General features: G+C 37.7%; 1 protein-coding gene across 1 annotated transcript in view; it reads left to right on the top strand.

Moving 5' to 3' along the window:
* ANOS1 (anosmin 1) overlaps positions 1–20,757 on the top strand; it is a 135,296-nt gene that overhangs the window by 54,704 nt on the left and 59,835 nt on the right. The window contains exons 3-4 of the mRNA XM_005487543.4: positions 17,160–17,222; positions 20,396–20,618. Coding sequence (XP_005487600.1) covers positions 17,160–17,222; positions 20,396–20,618 — 286 coding nt within the window. The remainder of the gene's footprint in view (positions 1–17,159; positions 17,223–20,395; positions 20,619–20,757) is intronic.

The raw sequence follows: 20,757 nt of genomic DNA, 5'->3' as shown, positions 1-20,757 counted from the left end.
GAATAAAGCTTTTGTAAAGCGTTAGCATAATTTGGAGGGGGTGGTGGTGATGATGGTGGTGGTGTGTGTGGAACTAAACAAAAAACACTGAAAAGGTTTAGCATATACACACTCTCAAGCATATTTATGTACAGGGAGAGGATGGTAAGAATTCTGGACTGATGATGAGTTCCTTGTGTAGACTTGGAAAGTAAATGCCACTACTTAGTCTGCTATTGCTTTCCTGTGTTTTTGAAGACATGTTTCAAACATGAGCTGTCCCTATCTTCTAAACTATGTATTCTGTTATATTAGTCAAAGCAATCCTTTTAAAGCTACGTTTCTGCTTATTTTTTAAAAAGAAATCTTGCTGTAAGATAGTTGTCATTTAGAAAAAAAATAGTAAAATGCTATGATGGGGGAAATAGCTTTTGGACACTCGTATAGGAAATTAAATGATTGATTGTCCTTCTCGGGAATAACTGGAGCAGTTTGGGTTATTAATATGGTACATAACAAACTTCAGAGGATTTTTTTTCTTCTGAGATATTACATGGAAGTTTGCAGAATAAATGAAATTTAGTTCTACTATTACAGTGGGAAAGGGCAAAATGTGCCAAAAGTATCCATGAAGGAAATAAAATAAAGCTCTTAAAAGAAAGCCTCAGATTATAGTATTTGCAGTGCAAGTCAGTTACTGGAGAACAGTTAGTGCTAATAAATTAACTTAAAATGCATTACAGATGAGGCTGGTATGTTTTTTCTCTTCAACTTCTTGGATTGGATTTGTGCCTGAAGAGATATGGTGACATTTTTCCAGAACTGAGCTATAGAGGTTTTTGGCTAGAAGTTTTCTACTTTAAAGAATACTTGAATGGCCTTAACACCATCCCTTTGCCATACTGTTGTCAGGTCCAGGAGAGGAGACAAATACAGAATTTTATCAGCAGCTGGTTTGGCAGTATAGAGCTTTTCAATACTTCTCTATCAAAATACTTACAGGGATGTAATTACAATGGCATAAAAGGGCTTTTACTGGCACAGACTGTTTCAACATAACTGTAATAGGCTCTGCCTTTAAGAGCACATTTTATGATATTGTAAGATTTGTCTAGATTAGAATGACTTTGTACGTATCATGTGTCTTAGTAACCAAAATAAAGCCTGAGATACACTCAAGAAGTTTAGATTTGCTAACACAGATGAAGTCCATGCCTGCCTACAGTGATGCTCCCTTGCTGGAAAAGCACTTATGTTGGAAACATCTTCATGTATTTGTTCGTTTTTGTTGGTGATCTTCAGGCCTGGAAGGTACTGGGGTAGTTACACTGAGCAAGAAAATGCATTAAAGGAGTGAGAAAGAAGTAAATCTACTGTAATGAACACAATTTAGAATAATAGAATCTTTAAGCTACTCCTAAATGTCTGAAGGAAAATTATATTCAGAGAAGGAAACTAAAAAAGACATAATTTGAAGTGTCTTAAAAATTCGGGTATAGATTAGTCTAAGAGGTTAAAATTAAAAAGAGATGGATGTATTTGGACAATGAGCTGTGACAGCTGTTACTGCTCTTGCCTTTTGTAAGAATATGACTAGAAAGATTGTTTATGTAAGTGGTTTGGCCTAAATGTTGTTTTAGAATTTGTGCCAAATACATAAATTATTCTTAAGATACTTTGAGCCAAAATCTGTCTCCTTGATTGCCTAGACAGCTTCTACTAATTTTAATGAAGATTGCATGTTTTAATTGAAGCACAAAATTAGGTCTCTGATACTGAGATTGTTTCTATATGAATGTGTAAGCAATTTTAGGATACTTGAAGAGCACATTTGTCAGATGCATGTAGACTTTTATAGCGTTCCATTAGGCAATTGTAAAATGCAGAACAGAGGGATTATATTTCTTCAGTCAGGCATTATTCAGATGTTTTTAGTTGTCAAATCCTGAAATATTCTTCATTCTCATGTATCTAAAACTTCTAGTCAAAACTTTTTGAGTTGTTCCGTAAAAGGATTGTTTTTTTCTGATTTGGCTTATAACAATTGGCATTAACAATACAGACTGTATATCTATTTTATGTTACAAGTAATTCTATAAATATTTTCAGTGTACTAGTAGTTTTGTCTCTAGGTCATGACAATTTTTCATGGTACTGGGAAACTTTTATCTAACTCTTACTGAGGTTAGTGAAAATAGAGAATTAGTTTTTATTATACATTATCAATTGATGCATTTATTCAGACAAATACTAGATGGTTACCCTAAGGTGATTATATATTAACTTGCAGCAATTTGCCCAAAGAAGTACTGTGGAAAAAAATAAAAAGACAAGGACAATTTGCTTGAATAAACAAAAACTGGTGTCTTGTTGGTTCCATATATAGGCCTAAACATATTTGAAATATTTGAAAATATTACAGCAATATTAATTTATATAAATTAAAATTTGGTTGAGGGAATAAGTATGAGAAAAATTATGTAGCATGTAAAATCATGTGACTGGTGGTGAAACAGATTATATTTTATGTCTTGGACAGAAGTCTCTTCTTGAGAAGTTTTCTTTCTATCTGCTTTTCTGAGTGTTTTTGTATTTCAGAAACAGAATATAGCTACAAGATTATAAATGCCTGCCTGAAATAGTTGTTACAGAAGTATTCTGTTTCCAGGAATATTCTGGAGTATTACAGTTGTTGGGTAAGAAGTGGTTACTCAACACTATAATTGCACCGTGTCAATCAAATTAACAGTACTTTGATCACTGATAGGATTTGAGATTCAGACACCTGAATCTTGAATTCTCTACAGTTATTATGTGATGGAGATATCCAGACTGTTGTCAACAAGGACCAAATTAGTAACCTCCAGAGATAATTATCCTGCCCTGTAGGAAACACCAGGTGTCACCCACTGGGTGGTTTTTCTCATGCCATTGACTGCATTGGTGAGATCCCCATCAGCCAGTGACAAGTTCAGTGCCTGCCTCACCTGTCCCATGCAGCTCAGATATCTGAGACTGAATCCTGCAGATGGGACATATTGTTATTTACAAATGAACTCCTGGTTCCATTGGAGCCTCTTTAGAGTTCTGGAGGCCTCCATGTGGGGCTGGCAGGTTGAGATACCTAAGAAAAAGTCTGGCTTTCAGGAATAGCAGCTGGAAGCTACCCATTATTTTGGGTATAGGTATCTGTGAATGGGCAATGGTCCTTGGTACTTTCTTTCCTGATGTTTGGTTTCAAAAGAAGATTTTAATTAATAAAAGAAAATCCCTAGAAGATTTCATTAAAAGAGCTATAAAGAAAATAAAACTATTAGAAAATAAAAAACATGGTAATATCCTGACTGAGTGAAAAGCTGCAGTGTTTGCTTACACATTAATTTACCCTCAAGGATGTAGTGCAGTCCTTACAGATGACTTCACACAGAAAGGTTTGCAGGACTGTGTTTTCAGCTCCCCTTTTCTGTTTCCCTCATCAATTGTGCCATTGTTTTCTTTCTTCCAATTGCAGGGAGTCCTCCAACCTACCATCTTATCACTCCTGCCCAAACTAACCCTGTTTTTTATTGAGATGTGTGGTAAAAAAAATCATCCAGTTAGAGCTGCTGCAACTCCAGAGTTCTCAAGTAAAGATTTTTCAGGATTGTCAAATTTTGCAGTTTACAATGACAGTAAGTACAGGCCAGCTCACTGCTACGTGATTTCTATACCACACTGAGCATTCTGGTACTCTTATCTAGACATGCCTTACTGTGAGATTTAGGATGCCTCTGAGAAATCAGAGGGAGTCAATTCCTGAGATTGGTGGGCACCTGCAATCTGTGCTGATTTAATCTGGAATTATGACTTCTGGTTCAGACCCTTTGGCTGTAGTTCATTAACTAGTGTGCCTTTCCTTGCATATATTTGCATAAAAAGGCAGCTATCCATTTCATCTGCCAGCATAGTGCTATGCAATGTGCTGCTTTCAAGACAGTTTTTCTCTGGGGGCTTAATGCCAATTTACTTCCATAATCTTACTCTCTGATTCCTCTGAGAACTTGCTCAAGAGCCCTGTGAAGATGAATGCCAGAAAACCAGGTGAAGCATTACATATCCCAAAGGCCAATGAACATTTTTTTACTGTGCTACAGCATCACCTTTATCACAATTATATTCCACTTCCAACAGTCATAGAATCAGTTAGGTTGGAAAGGTCATCAGGTTCAAGTGTTAAAGATCATTTCATCATCTTTACATCTGCCCACTGTGATAGCTCACCTTAGGATGTCTAGAAGTGTATTACTCTAAGCCTTTGCCTTTATGTATTGCAGTTCATGACAGGAAAGATCAGTGTGTTTGAATAACATTTGAAATCAGTGGATAGTTAGTTAAAATACACAGCTGTCAAGTTAAAGTTAAAAAAAACTCCCATACCTATTGAGTCACAATTCTAGAGTACTTTTAGGAATGATGTGTGATATGTGTCAGCTAAATTTTGAATTTGAGAAGAATTTTTTTTGCCCAGTTATCAATCTAAGTTTGTACAGTGATGAAATGTAGTGATGCCTGTTTGAGCTGCCAAGGTGAACCATAAAATTCATGTGCACTGAAAGCTGAGTGTACTCCTGAGGAGTACAGACAGTCTGTGACAGTCTGGACAGCCAAATTGTCTTCCCTTCTGCCTTGGAAGTACAAATGGAAGTAGAAATGCCCAGTAGTCTGTCCCAGACTATTGACAGGGAAAATGTATCCAGCTTGATTCTTCCAGCACTGAAGGCTGAAGTTTGATTTAACAGTTTATGTTCTATGACAGTTTAATCAGAACTATTTATTTATTAACTCAGCTGCCAGTTTGTCCTGCTTACCTCTCAGCACCATAATGTTAACCTTCATTATTCAGCCTTGGAGGGAAAATCAGATATTAGTTGGTTTTTAGACTGTGGTTTTATGGCTGTCTTAAGCTGTTTTAGGTTCAGAGTCTCAGTTAAAGAGGTGTTTACAGACTCCTCTCTTTCTTTTTCGCCCAAGTCCCCAACCCAGACATCTGATTTTTTATGAGACTACAAAGTGAGTTGAATGGGGAAGTTTGCTTACCTAAAAACTGGTCTATTTTTCATCTAGAATGCCTCTTTTAGCACATTTACATCAAAAGAAGTAGGTTAGTAGGAGCTAGTCCCAGTTCAGGACTGCCCCTGTTTTGATGGCATTATGGATTTAGATTTGTTTGTGCTCATCACATAACCATAACCTAAAAAACCTGTAACAATTAGAAATAAAGAAATTTAGTATGGATCTGTAGTCCTCCTTGCTCATGTGTGCCAGGCATTGAAAAATAATAGGAGAGAAGGCATTTTTTAATAACTTGAAAAGAATTTGAAACAAACCAGCTATTTTAGATTTAATTTTTCCCCCTCAACTAATATGTGAAACTATCTAACCTTTAAAATATTTCCAAGCAGTGTTTATTTTATGAATTACCATGTAAAATACAAGAATTTTAGTAATTTCAATGTTTCATTAGACTGTGTTAAGATAAATGAAGAGATTATTGTGAAAGGATTCACATTGTCTTTTCACAAAAGATTCAATGAATACAATAGAGTTTCTAAAGATGGGACAGAAAAACATTCAGTGTATAGAGGGAATATATCTGAAAAAAGCCAAGATAAATGTAGAAAACTTGTCAGAATTTCCTGTCCCTTTTTGCCTTTTTCTTCTTGTTCTACTTGGGATTAATTGAATTATAGCTTCTACTTTTATAGAATTAGGCAATATTTCTATTACATAAATGGAATGCAATTCTAAAAGTACCTGTAGGAGCACCATATTTGTTTGTTATTGCTGATCATCTTCACTGGCTTACTCTGAAATTTTAAAATATCCAAATTTATTGTCCTTAGATTTTTTTTTCCTTCCTCTCAGATCATCAGTCTACTTTAGGTCAATAGATTTTAATCTACAACAAGCATAACTTCTGAGCACAACAAAAACTTTCTTGAGTTACTATTATTAGAAAGATTGGTCTATCAAGGACAAGATATATATTTAAGAGGTGGACAAGAGATATATTTAAAACTCTTTAGGCCAGGCAGTAGAACGCATGCTTCAGAGTAGGGGATTAATTTTTTTTTTTTTTCCTAGACAACCTCCTATTTAATTTTTCTGTTGCTTTTGCTCCCCCTTTTGCCATAATTGCGTGGAGAGGCGCGCACAGATGCCGGCTGCCAGCGTGTGATGCTGGAGCTGGCGGTCAGAGCAGCCCCACAAAGGAAGGCTTTTCAGGTCCCCCAGTGAAACAACCACTGCATTTTATTGTGCCGTGAAATTGGAAGTGAAAAGCCCCATGGCTCTTGCTGTTTAGTAATGCGGAATATGTCGCTTCTGATGGTGGTGGTAGTGCTGGGAGGGAAATGGAAAGCCAGGGGAGAGAAACAAAGTAACGATTTAGACAAAGAGGGCCTCCCCTTTTTTTTTTTTGTCCTCTCTGATTGTTCGGTGGTCTATAAAACCATAGAACTGTGGTGGATACAAGCAAAAAGAACATTTAGTTGCGGCTCCCTCATTCAGAAATGTATGTGTGAATTTGCAGGGTGATGTATAAGGCAAGTCATCTGTTATCAGAAGAGTTCACTAGTTTAACTCATTTATAAAATGGCAACAAAAAAATTGACTTTTCTTGGAGAGAACAGCGCTGCTCTGACAGACACTTTAAGTTGCACAGCAAGATGGTGTTTATAACAAGACTGTGTGTGGCTTTCTGAAGCTGCCTTGTAACAGATTGGAAGGGGAAAGTGCCAGCTTGAAGAGGCTTTCCCTTGTCTGTTTAAAATTAAAAGAATGATGTTTTCTCAATGGAAAGTCTTTACATATATAAAATGTCAAAATATTTATGCTCACTTTTACTTTATAAGTATTATGTAATCACTAAAGCAAATGGTCAACTATTAGAAAATTAAAAGGCAGTTTATGAGAGAGAGATTTTAGTACATAAGATGGGCTTATTTTTTTATAGAATCATAGAATCATTTATGCTGGAATAGATCTTTAAGGTCATCAAGTGCAACTGTAAAATTATCTGTGAGCTGAGCACTATCACTTCTGCTGGAAACAACTGGTGAAAGTCCTTCCACAATTCTAATGTCTGGAATGGAAAAGCTGTTACATTTTGCAGCCTTGTGTTGTTTGTAGGAGTAAATCTTACTGTTATTTTTATTCTGTTTGCATGGGAGGGTGGCAGGGAACAGTGGTCTAGAAACAGTAGGGACATACAGGTGGAAAGTTTCTTGTTGTGTTGCTTACTGTGTAAGTTCCAGATGCAATCTTGGAGAAGCTTTAAAAGCAGAAGGGAAAAGGTTGACTGATCTATGACAGATTGGTGGAACAGATGCAAACGTGGCAAATCAGTTTATTGGTGAACTGCACTGCAGGGCTGCAGCCTGAAGAAAGTTTGGACAGAGAAGCACAACTGCTAATATTGCTTAATTCAGGGAGCTCATTTCATTGTTCATTAATACAGTAGCTACACTGCCAAAGAAGTCTGTATGAAAGCAATAGCACAGAAAGAAGCAGGAAGGCACTAAGCAATTAAAGCTATTACCACTATCAGAAGGAGTCTGTTACAGAGAGCTTCTTAATGTTTTTAAAGTGTATCACTCTTAGTTGGATTTAAAATAATTTATGCACTTTGCTGCAGTATGTATTTTGTGTGTGCACTTGTGCTCCAGGCTTGACTTGCTGCTTCATAGCATTTTGCCAATTCTATGCCTTAAGTCTTGATGGGCGAAAACTCAGAATGTGGAGATTTAGAATAAGGGCTAAGAAAGGGTTGAAAAAACCCCCAAACTAGCTGGCTCTTGATGCAGCACATAGAAGCAAGGTAACAGAAGGATAGGAAAATGGTCTTTGAGGCAACACTTTGAATAGAGGTAATTAGAAAAACAATTTTAAGTCCATAGTAGGTTGGTAGGTGAATCAAAGATGTGAAAAAAAGAAGGGAGTATAAGAGAGTATTATCTCTGTAGCAAAGAAGTGGTGGTGGAACAGCTATGGCACTGAGAAAGAGCCAAAGTATTTTTACCTATTGTAAGCATTTCAAAAGAACGCCAGGAGGATCATGAATGCTGCTAGGGCATACCTCTTCATGGTGAAAGGTTGACATTCAAGTCTCTCTTCTAGAGAAGAACTCACTGCTTATACAAGAGGAAACAACTTCAGCAGGGGAGAGAAGGCTCCATCAAATACTCTATGTTTAGGAGATTAATCTTGAATGTAGGAAATTTGAGTTCAATTCCATGTTTCAAAATCAGGCAAAATAAGAGCTCAAATTGTTCTTTGGTGACTGTTAAACTTCAGGTTATGAGGCAGAAAGAGAGAAGAAAGTACATATCCTGTTTTCATATGCTGGTACAAAACCTTGTAAACAAATTTTGACAGGAGCTGGTCAGGAATGAACAAATGTTTTGGAGCCAGCTTTCTGTTGACATCGATGGCCATGATTTTGACTTGGTAACAAAGAATAGAAACATAGAAATGAGTCTTCGGATTATTGTCTTTTCAAACAAACACTTCTGCTGGCAAAATTTGACATGCCAGACAACTGAGCTATACAGATAGATACCAAGCTGTCAGAGTTGAATTTTTTTTTTTTCATTCTAAAAGGATTATGGTTGAAAGTGCTGCATTTCAGCTGAAGTGTGATGGTATGACTTTTTCTTTTTCTATTTTTAATTTATTTTTTTAGTACTAATTTACTTCTCAAATATTTAATGTCAAAACAGTTCCTCTTTCAACACTTTTAGTGATTCTTGCCTTTAGTATGTGTACAACTTTTCTGGCACCTTTTACTTTCTGTTTAATTTGGGGAATTAACAACAAAGGCTACATGGACTTCCAGAATATTTGACCTGAAGTTCTTGGCAATGGTCTTGGTCTTTCTGGTGCCATAATTTTAGGAACAAAGCCTGTAATGCTACTTTGTATATTTAAAGGTCTGACAGACTTAACTGATATACTGTGACTAGCCCTTTCCCTATCTCTGTTCCAGGAAATACTGGTACTGTTCCTAGTCAGATCCTATAGGTCATAAGGCTTCCTCTATTTGCTTAGGGTATTGAAGGTATTCAGTAACTCAGATTGCTAACAGTTAATATTGTGGTACTGGCACCCTGATGTTGTGTACTGAAATGAACTGGGCAATTAAGAAAAATAAATGTTGCAAGCTCATGTTTTTGTTAGATAACCAACAATTGGCTCTTCTGAATATTTCCCTTACTCTAAGTCCTAGCTTGATACTGGTAAGTTTGCATAACTGTGGAGAGTGGTAATGCCTGTCTCTGTGTGTGCTTTCAGTCCCTCCACACCCAAGTAAAATAAATACACACCAAATGCAGCTATTTTCTAGAGCAGTTTAAAGTATGCTGCTCAACTTTGCACCCAGTTGAATTTCTCAGAAATGCTCCATTCTGCTCTGAAATAATCATTTGAATGACCAGGCCACTCTCCAAAGTGCTGGTAACAGACAGGAGACAGTTGCAGCTAAAACTGCTGTAGGTTGTTTTACTAACTGGGTTTCTAAGCCTTGTGTGAGGCTGAGTGAGCAGAGCTGTACTCAAGGTTTTGATCACATCTCCACTAAAGTAGCAAAATAGAGCTTCAAAGAAATGTCAGTGTATTCTCCTTCTCTTACTTATCTGGATATTATTTTGAACAATTTTTTTTCCTATGTCCTTCAGAATTTTGTAATTGAAAAATACTTATAGATATGTTCCGCATGTCTTGGTGAGGTGAAGGTTGTAGTGGACTGCTGAGACTGATGGTCCCGTCTGCAGGAACCCTTTCCTGTTTATTGAGAGCACACTTCTTGGATGTGAGAACAGAAGTTAAACTTTTTAATGCTGGTTTAGAAATGCAATTTTAAAAAGCATTTCTTATCTAAAATGAGTGGTATGTCTTACGTTCTGTATTTCACCTGCAGGTTGTATATGTCATCCTCCTTAGATAAGAATTATTAAAAATAAATCTCAGTTGGATATATAATATGTTTTGTGTCTGTTATACAGTTTTGTTATTCTTTTCATAAAGGATGTAGCAAAATCTGCCAGGAAATACCCTCTTGACTAAGGTCAGGGCTGAATAGCTTATACTCCTTCTTATGTTTTCATGTTAGTGCTCAAGACAAAATGCTGCATTCCTACAACCTAACCCTGGGCACTTTTAATGCCAAGTTGCTTGAGGTCCCATGTGAATTAACCAGGGAAGATTTTTGGGGCGTTCATCTCAGATGAATCCCAACCTGCAGGTGTACCCTTGTGTGGTGTGTTACAATCTGATGTGATAGTGGCCATGGGGCTGCTGTTCCTTGTCCCTGTCAGTTCATAACTGCTGCTCTAGGACCCTGGAGGTTTGTGCTTCATTGCTTTACCTTACAGTTATTGAGGATTCAGAATAGTTAAGGTAGCTGTAACTGCACCTCCAACAGAGACACCATTCCCTTCATTTCTGTGCCAGCCATCTTATTGTTTCCTTGTTCTCAGCAGTAGACTTCTAAAATGTACAACACAATCATTGTTAGCCCTAAAGCATAAGATTAGACTGTCTAAATGTTGGTTACAAATGAAGGATTTTTCCTTTTCTTTATATATATATAAAAACATTTATTAATTAGAATAAAGTAGTACTTGAAGATGATAAATTCCACATTAGCAACATGTTCCTTATCATCTATCCTATCACAATCCACATCAGGATGTCATCAATACAGAACAATAAAAAACACATTTCAAGAAATCTAAAGCCCCCTAACTATTTAAAATGTAGGACCTGGCTTTCATTCAAAACCAGCTCTACAATTAGCAATACTTGCAGACAGTATCAGCTGGATTCCCAGTGTACATGATAATGTCACAGAATAACCCCAACTGTAACTAATTTAATTAAGACTTGATCCTTGAATACAAAATTACTCCTTTTCACCAAATCGTGATGCTCACTGACCTACGGGAGGGAAAACAGGCAGCACAGACAGGGAACCATTCTCTGTCATTTAACCCTTTTGATTATTCAGCTACAAGGGAAATATATTACTAGTGTAATTCTCATGAGAACCTTTTTAACATAAACAGAGGAGTAACTCCAGGTAGCCATATGAAACTACTATTTTACACAAAAAGGTTATGTTTCACAGTTGTTTCCATTAGGCTTTCAAAGTTTTGAAGATATGTAGACCTCTCCCAGCCTACATTGTGTAACTGAATTTAGGAGTTGGCTGTGGTTTAAACTGAGCAGACAACCAAGCCCCACACAGCTTCTCATCAGTTCCCCCCATTATGGGATGGGGGTAGAGATTCAGAAAAGTGATAAAGCTTGTGGTTTGAGATAAACAGAGTTTCATAGGTAAAGTTGTAGAAGTTGTGCATCTGAACAAAGCAAAACAATTCATTCACTGCTTCTCTTGAAGAGGTGTTCAGCCATCTTCAGGAAAGCCAGGCTCCATCACATGTGACAGTGACTTGGGGGGACAAAGGCCATCCCTGTGAATGCCCTGCCCTTCCCTCCTCCCCATCATTATGTGTTCAGCACGATGCCCCGTGACATAGGATAGATATCCCTTGGGTTGGTTGTGATCAACTGTCCCTGCTGTGTCCCCTCCCATCTCCTGCACCCCCAGCCCTCCCTGGTGGGATGGGGTGAGGAGCAGAAGAGGCCTTGATGCTGTATGTAAGCATTTGTAAGCACTGCTCAGCAGCATCAGAAACACCCCTGTGTTATCAACACTGCTTCCAGCACAAATCCAAAGCATATCCCATTTTAATACTGTGAACAGAATTAACTCTGTCCCAGCTTAAACCAGCACAGAGCTAAAATGTCACAATATCACACTGAGTTCTAGAAAGCTGATGACTAATGCTCTGATGATTCATTCTGCAAATGAGAGAGGAGAGGGGAGAGAGAGAAGGAAGAGGCTGACCTGGCATAAAATGGATCTCACAAAATGCTCAGAGGCTTCTTGAAGAGCATACATCAACCTGCAAGCTAGTATGGCACCTACTGATTCTGCAGTTGAACCTTTCTCTTTGGGTTCATGGATTTTTTTCAGCCTGAGTAACTGATTTTTTAGGTCAACTTTACTTGTAATAGTTTATTTTAAACAAGATTTGTTCAGGGGGCACCTGACCTGATAGGGTGAATGAACACCTCAAATTGCTGAAGTGCTGTAATGCCTCATCTTTCACACTTGGTCTCAAAGAAAGGTGCCCACAAGCTGAGTGCAACACCATGTGTTATACCATGAGTTACTCCCATGGAGCAGTACTCATGAACAGCCTTTGAGTCAGTTGAGCTGCCCAAGAAAGTGGGTTTTGGAGAGCACTGGGAATGATCCACTGGGGCAATGAGATTCACCTACCTGCCTCTGTAGGATTCTTCATTCTTGAAATTCTCACTGCATATAGTCCTGTTGACCTTTTAATTTTATTACATACAGTCACATCTATGTTTTTTGAGGAAGAGATTTAAACTGAAGACTCAAAAAAGTAGAACAGGGATCTTCAATAAAGTACATTTAACTTCACCTTCAGAACCAAGCACTTCTCTCATTTTAATATGCCAAATGCAAGTAATTTCCTGTCCCATCCAGAACTTTAGGAGGACATGAATTAACACAGGAGAGACAAATGTGTAAATAGACTTTTATATAATGAATTGACAAAAAGTAATGTACATTCCTCAAATGAGCATCCAGACTCCTAATATTTTTCACCAAGCTACCATGCTATTCATTGGTTTGAACTAGGTAAATGTCCATTTACTGTTCAGACATCTCACAATCTGATTTTTGAGAAACAGAAAGATCTTTAAAAAATCTTAAAGATGTTTAAAAAGCATCTTTAAAACATTAAAGATGTGTAAAAAGCCCAAATATCAAAATAGTTATTTCTCTCTTGCTGCCTATTTCTATTTTATGTTGTGTTTACTGCCCCTATGCTGAGATTTCCATATTCAAAATCACTTTTCTCATGGTTTCATTGGCTGCAATTGTATAGTTAAACGTACCCATCACAAAATAATTCTCTCTGGGACTGATGAACAGCATAGTCTCCTTTGACTCTGGGTAAATTCCTGACTCTGTTCTCTAGGTAGTGTCTGATAGTGGGCAAATGCATTTTTCAGGTACTTGTTCTCATGCATGTCCAGTTATTAGGAGAATGTCCAGTGAAAGCTGTTTTGTGGGGTTTTTTTTTCCTCCCAACCATCTAAGTTTCATATATTTAAGTTCCATAGGACAGCAAAGCACTTATATTGTATATATATTGTAAACATAAGCCATTAATTTCTGACCTTGCTGTTGGGTGCAGTGACAATGAAAAGTATAATTATATTCCAGCTGTAATACTTAGATTCCATTGTTTTTATGACAGATTGCATATGTCTTAGTTTCTACTCTGATGAAATAAAAAGCCTTATTAGACAAAAATATTGTGGATAGTCTCTTCTACTCTGACAGAATTTTCTTTTGGCTGTATAAATAGTTAAAAATATTTAATTTTCAGCCATTTAATTTAAATATGATATTTTAATAAATATATAGTAATTGAATAAATATGTATTTCAGTACTTAAATGATTTTGTTTTGCAATTCATTAGATTCTGAAAAGTGCTCTGTCGGTGTAGTTCTCTTCCACTCAGATCAAAGGCATCATTTCCTAAGCAAAAGTGTTAGTAGACTTATTTTGAAAACCCCTTTAGTAACTAATGTAAATGGCATGCATCATATGCTAATCTCCTGGTTGCTTTATTTATAGATTAAAAATTAGAATGGAAAAGAATTTCCTAACATCACCTTTAAATACATAGTTTTGAAAAAAAATGAAATAAACAGTACAATCCAGCATATTTTAAAGCAATCACACCTATTTTCCTTGAATGAAAGAGTATTTTGCTCCTTGTTTCCAATTTCATGCAGTCTAAAAGCCAGCAGGTCTGTAGTATTATATTATGCATAGATTTGTATCTGTGAGAGGGTCTGCATATACACTCACCCACCCAGCCCCCCCAGATTTTGAGGGATGACAAATACTGGGGTGCTTTCTATTAGCAATTTTGGCTTTTGATACAATTACTTAGTAGAGAATAATCACTCTGCAGCAGTCTGGATGAGGAAATAAAGCCTCTGAGTTCCAGATTTAAGTTTAAGCAGTGGGTTTGATGAAACAAGCTCTTTAGGAGGATTTGAGTTGTCAAGGCCACTGTGATTGATCCCCATGATCTTCTGACCAGTGTCACTGTCCCCTAATGTTCAGCGCTGTGTCCCACATCTCACCCTGCCTCAGCAGGGCAGAGCCCACGTGTGGTGCCAGGGCAGGGTGGGTGGTGGCTCCAAGGGACCAGTGGCACCTGCCAGGTGGGTGGCTGGGATTTTCCCCGTGCCACTGCCCTGCTGCCTGCTGGAGGTCTGCCATCTTCACACCTCAGCTTAGCTTCTGTGGGCAGGTGGCAATGTCTGCAAGGTATTTTTTATTACATAAAGTAGAGCCCAAACCAGCTGCCAGCTGCTGTCTGCCCAGATTTCTCCTAATTCTGAATCAGATCACCAGACAGTGGGAAGGATCTCAGCTTGTTTACATTTTAAGTCAAGGACTCAAAGGTGAGACCTGCATCCAAGCTTTCAATGTTTCTACTTCCCACTTTAGGGAAATAGAATAACCTTCATAATAGGTTAGCCAAAAGGAGAAAGGCACAGACCTGTGTTGTCATTATAGTGCAAGAGTTCTATTGTCATCACATTGCAAGGGCTCCATATTGCTAGTTTCCTACCTCCTTGATGTTTCTCATAGGTAGCTCCTCTAGGCACTAGCTCTTCCTTCTTCTCACAGCAGCCAACTGACTCCAGTTCCCCTCAGCTAACCAATCCACTCTTTTATAACACTCTTCTCATTGGCTACAGCTGCGGCCTGTTAACATCAGGCCTGCTCCTAATCCTTAGCAATTGACTCAGCTGCAACTCTTTAGGGGGTAAGATTACTTTCTATACTACCTTTATTTACTTATGTTCTATCCCCCTACAAACCTGTGTTTGTGAGGTGTCCTCATCTCTGCTATTGCAAGGTTAATAGATATCTCTTCAGCAAGACAGTTCCAGATCTTGGCACCTTTTTTGTCTGCTAGCAGCTACTCTTCACCCAGCATGGTGCAATGGTACAGCTCTACCATTCTCACCCAAAATGGTGTACTGATACAGCTCCAGTATCTTCACCTGAAATAGTGCAATGGTGTACAGCTCCACTATCCTCACCCATCATGGTGCTATGGTGGAGCTCCACTATCCTCACCCAACATGGTGCAATTGTACAGCTCCACTAGAGGCAGGCTGTCGGCTTCTGCAGCTGCCCGTGGTGCCAGGCTGGCCCAGTGCTCTGGGGACTCCTCATACAGCAGGAGTAGGGAGATTATTTTTATGTAAGTGTTTAGGTAAGTGTATACCCTAACCAGAGTCTGTAAGAGTCTATGCAGGCCTTATGACAGGCTCCATCATCTCTTTTCCTTGGTGTATTCCAAGAGCAGTTGGATTGCAGGGTGCTGCTCAGGCCTGGTTCATCTCATCCATCCTCCCTTGAAGATGCCCATTGTCTCTGCCTGAGGCAGAGCTTCTAGGGCCATTGTCTCTTGAGGGTGCCCATTGTCTGTGCCTAGGAGCTGCTGGGGCCTGGTGAAATCAGCCTGGGCTGTCCTGAGGGGCTTTTGAAACAGAGTGCAGCCAGAGGAGGTGTCAGGTGCTGCAGCCTTATTTGCACTGGAGATACAGACTGGTACAAACACCTTGAACAAACCTGGCTGTCTTGGGCATCTCTGACAAAGTCGCAGAATGGTCAAAACATCTCTCATTTTCTGCTTAAACCACTTACACCTCAGTAATTTTTGGACTAAATTCATTGAACAGGAGAACTGTAAAATGACATGACAGGGAATTGAGCTCAAAAGTGCAGTATCTATACCACAGGAGGAACAATGCTGTGGAATTAATTGAATTTACTGACTTCAGTGACATTTTATAATGTATCCTCTAATTAATCTGTATACAGCATGTGAATTTTGAAGAGTTAGAAACTGAGTCTAAAATATTAATATATATATATATATATATATATATATATATAAAGAAAATGCTTAAGTGGTTTTTTTTTCTGAAATATGTAGCCTCTGTGACTAATGGTTTTATTACATTTTTAGGCTGTGTTGCTAGTAAGAAAAATGCTTAATTTTAAAACACTATTGTTTTTATTGATGATACAAGTGGACCACTGAGGCGCAGCCTATATGTATTCATGTTTGATTTTTAATAGCATAAATGTATATTGATCCAATCTAATACTGTGCATAAAAGGAAACTACATAAATACTGCATTGTGTGTCAAAGGCCTTTAGTTTTGGTACAATAAGTATCTTTCCACTATTACCAGGAGGAGTAGCTATCATTAGCTCCTAACAATGCTAGTATTTTTCAATATTTTATGTTTAGTAAAGGAAGAGAAAAGGTTTCTGGATGTGAATCTGAATTTATGTTTCAGCTGTTGTAAATGCTCTTAACAGTGTGATTTTTCTTTATGCTGTGTGAAGCTTAGCTCTGTATCTCAGCTCTTTGTATAACCATTGCAACAGAGGTTGCAGGTGAAATAATGATAATATGGTACTTGAAATAAAGTGATTTTGCTAACAGACCAGTGAACATTGTCCATTTATACAGAAATTGTGTTTTAACCTGTGCTGAGTTTACTCCACAGCCTGATTAAATAGTTTCTTGCTTGGGAAGGAAATGTGCCTGTCTACTTTAGGCTGGTCAGTGAGGAAAAGATTTAACTTTCTGTAGTTTAGAGTAGTGCTTTTGGCATTGTCTCTGTGATCCAGGAACATGGTGTTAGATGGTGTTAAGACCTACATCCAGTAAGTTGGAAAGTAGGATGGCATAATAGACAAGTGAGTCAATTGTCTTGTACTGTAAGAAGTACTGAAAATATTTCTTGTGATCTAACCATGACTTCTCATGACCTTGTTTTGACACCATGACTCAATGACACAATTTTATCCCCAGGAGAAGTGGATTATTAACTTCCTGTGGGCCGAAAAACTGGAGAAGCAGTAAGGTTATTTGTGGTTGTTTATTTCAATCTCTTTCTGACACTTCTCTGCCTGCTGATTCTTCCTAGTGCCTGGAGCCCTGCAAAGAGTCCTGGGACCTGAAGAAAAACCATTGCCAAAGCTTCTGTGAGGTAGGTCAGCCCAAGGGCACGCTTTCTCACTTTGTTCTAGCAGCCTCTTTAATTTAAATTATTGGCTTCAAGGAGACAGCTGAAAACCATGGTATTTCGGCAGCATTTGCCTTTATTTGAAAGGATACATTTAAGAATGTAGCCATATTAATTTTGAGTTAAAAATGGTTTTTTTCCTGACCAAATGATTTATCTGGACTTGTAAAGACTCAATCCAGTCACACATAGCATCTCTCAGAAGGTGCTCTGACATCCTTCCTCTTAAGCTGCTATTTCTACCACTTGCCCTTTTATCTTTTCTGACCAAGTGCAAGGAAGGCAATCTTTGTTTAAAAGATAAAATGTTATTGTGTGAAAAATTCTTGTGCAGGATAGCTAGAAGAGATGACTTTTCTGTATGTGAAAGTCAGTCTGATTTATAGAAGAGTAGTTCCCCAGGAGTAACTGGACTGATGTTCAGAAGACTAATATCAAAATATGGAATTATTCAAGGGCAAATGTTTTGAAAACTATTTTTGAACCATCTATCAGAATAATCTGTGAAGAAGCAAACCTGAATCAGTCAAACTAGAACAAAGAAGGAGATTTTTTATTGGATTTAAAACATGGCTCTGAGTTGGTGGAAGTGATCTGTTGCCGTTCTTAAGTGGTTTTTAGTTCAAAATGGAAGTATCAGCTTAATAGAAATTTGCCTTATTACAAAATAGGTTCAAATATATTCAAGTCTATGAAAGTGAGTTCTTAGGAAGACTTTAATCTTTTCCTGTAAAAAATTAGAAATTACCTTACTTGATATATTGATCTTACTGGTACACTGATTTAACTCCTTCTCTTTACTGTGGACACTTTTTTCTGGTATAAGAGAATGTCCTATGTTTAAATTATTTTAAGCATCATGAGGATGATTAGAAAAAGCTGTAATTTCAACTAAAAAAATAATAGATGCAGCAATTTGTTAATAGGGATTACTAAATTACTGATCTATGTAGTTACCACAGAAGACAAAATAAAAGTTTCTCATGAAAACCAAGCCTTGCAAGAATTTTTTATCTCAGATTATTTGCTACTTTGGCAAATACAAATTCTAGAGTACTGTAAAAAAGCAGTTTTGGTGGATCTAATTTGTGTTGTTCTTGTATATCACTCTTCACTCAGACTATGTGTTTCCAGATATGGGTGAAAATTTGTATAAAATCGGTTTAAAAGGAAAACATTTGTAGAACACTGTTCTATTGTAGTTAAAAACAGTGAGCATCCTTCTTTGATTAGTGTTTTGTGGTTAAAGCTAAATTTAGAACTTCAAAGGCCCGTAATGAGGAGCAGCACATTTAGCAGCTAACTGAAAAATGAGCTGTGAAATAGGGTGAGGAGGAGAAGCCTTGAGGACGTATTATGCCTCAGGGAGCTATAACATTTTTAATTAAGTAGCTGCAAATTTGTGATGTTTTAGGATTTGAAATTAGCTTCAAACACAAAAGCCCGGGACCACTTTCCTTTATCTCAGACTCATGCATACTCCATGGACATTGATTGAGTGAAAGGAGGCTGTTTTCCTGTGAGAGTGTTTTCAATCTTTCTGCATTTTGTAAAAAATCTGGAAGCAACAATTTAGCAATTTGTGTTTCTCAAAAATTGTGTTCCTGCTTCATGTGTTACTTCTTGTTTACCAAATGAGTGTATTACTGAATGTTAAAGGGAACCTTATGTCTGAGGGACAATTTATCTGATTCCTTATTTTTGTTTTTGGTTTTTTTTTTTCCCTATAAACTTAGTTTCCTACTCATTTAGCTTTTTAACTGGTTAACCATGGCATCAGGTGCATTCCAATGGGGGGAAAGGCAGGAGTGCATTTCCAAGAGTCACTGGGGTCTGTAGGAGGCATAGAGACTGCTCATTTTTGCAGCATTTAGGCTGGTTAAAGCCTGTAACACCCAAATCCATGCCTGAAAGCTTGGTTCAAAATCCTGGACTGTTCTGTATAAAAAATGGGAGAGGTAATGTAGGGATACATTTTTGTGCCGCAGCGACTTTAGAGAATTGTCTGTGAAACACCTGAGCCTCTGTAATAGCCAAGGCTTCCTCATTTCATGAGAAATATGGGAAGAGTAAAAACAAGAAAATAAAACATTTGAATATGGAAGAAGTTTTAGAGGTTACGTGCCTGGCTGGATATAGAGAGTGGGTTGTAACTCCTGTGTAGGCTCAGGAGCCTGTAAATCAGATCTGTCAGGGTGGAAGGTTTTTGGTTGCTCTGGTATGGCAGGGCCAGCTGCAGACAATGCCAGTTACATGCTGCAGTCATTCTGAGGGAATCACTTTAGCTGGTTCTGCACCAAACTAAACTAAGAGGAGATGTAATTTCCATGTCACACACCATATTCTCCCAGGGTTGTAGAAGCTATTTTAAATACTCTTTTAAGTGGACCTTGCAAACCTCTGAGTGTAACATATGCTGTAAAATGTCTATGCATTGAAGCATCTTCTTAAATATCTAGGACTAGATTTCTCAAGTAAGTAGCATTCACTTTGATTTTTAATCAATATCTTGGAAGCTTATTTTAATTTTTATTTTTTGCTGATCATTTTATCAATAAATGCAGTTCCAGTTCCATGAAGAATTATACAATTACTAATATGCTGGCAAGAACATAAAGATGCTGCAAAATCTTCTCTTAGCCAACTTTGTTCAAACAGTATAATGAAACAAGATTTCTCTTATTTATCTAGAATGGCATTACATCAGATTTTGTGGGGAAAGTGTTGTAAAGTACAGAGAAAAGAATGCGGGGTAGTCCAAAAACAGCAGACTGTCTGACCATTGCTTCCCCTTTGTTTTGGGAGTGTTTTTAATCTGTCATTGAGCAACTTTATAGCCAGTCAATGTGAGGAAAACAAGGGAAAGCTGGCAGATATAAACAACACAGTTCCATTAAATATGGTGGTCTTACTTGAGGGAATTCATCATTCTGTACTTGGAATGCTTTTTCAGAAGTGGCTTGAATATATAAATATTCAGGGATAGTCTTGCAAGTCTTGCAAAAGCTGGAAATCTGAATAATCCTTTAGGAGGTCTTGGAAAATTTATAACATTTTTTCTTTGATGGGGTTTGGTTGGGATTTTTTTTTTTCATTGTTCCTGTTGAAAACATACCCTTCTTCTGTTTTCTTTTCAGCCTCTTTTCCCCAAGAAGAATTATGAATGCCTAACTAGCTGTGAATTCCTTAAGTACATCCTGTCTGTGAAGCAAGGGGACTGCCCTGCACCTGAGAAGGCCAGTGGTTTTGCAGCTGCCTGTGTTGAAAGCTGTGAAGCTGATATTGAATGTTCTGGAGTGAAGAAGTGCTGTTCCAATGGATGTGGTCACACGTGCCAAATTCCAAAAAATCTCTATAAAGGTAGAGATTATTCATATGTACTCATACTGGGCTAACAACTTCAGGCCATGGTGAAGTCTCCTAGTAAACCAGGACTCCCATTTGCTGGGAGTTTGTATGGATGGGAAGAAAAAGGAGAGGTGCCTGTAGAAATGTGGCT

The sequence above is a fragment of the Zonotrichia albicollis genome, chromosome 2, assembly GCF_047830755.1.
Source record: "Zonotrichia albicollis isolate bZonAlb1 chromosome 2, bZonAlb1.hap1, whole genome shotgun sequence".
NCBI lineage: Eukaryota > Metazoa > Chordata > Aves > Passeriformes > Passerellidae > Zonotrichia > Zonotrichia albicollis.
Note: the sequence above shows the minus strand (reverse complement) of the source record. Positions and strands in the feature narration are given on the sequence as shown.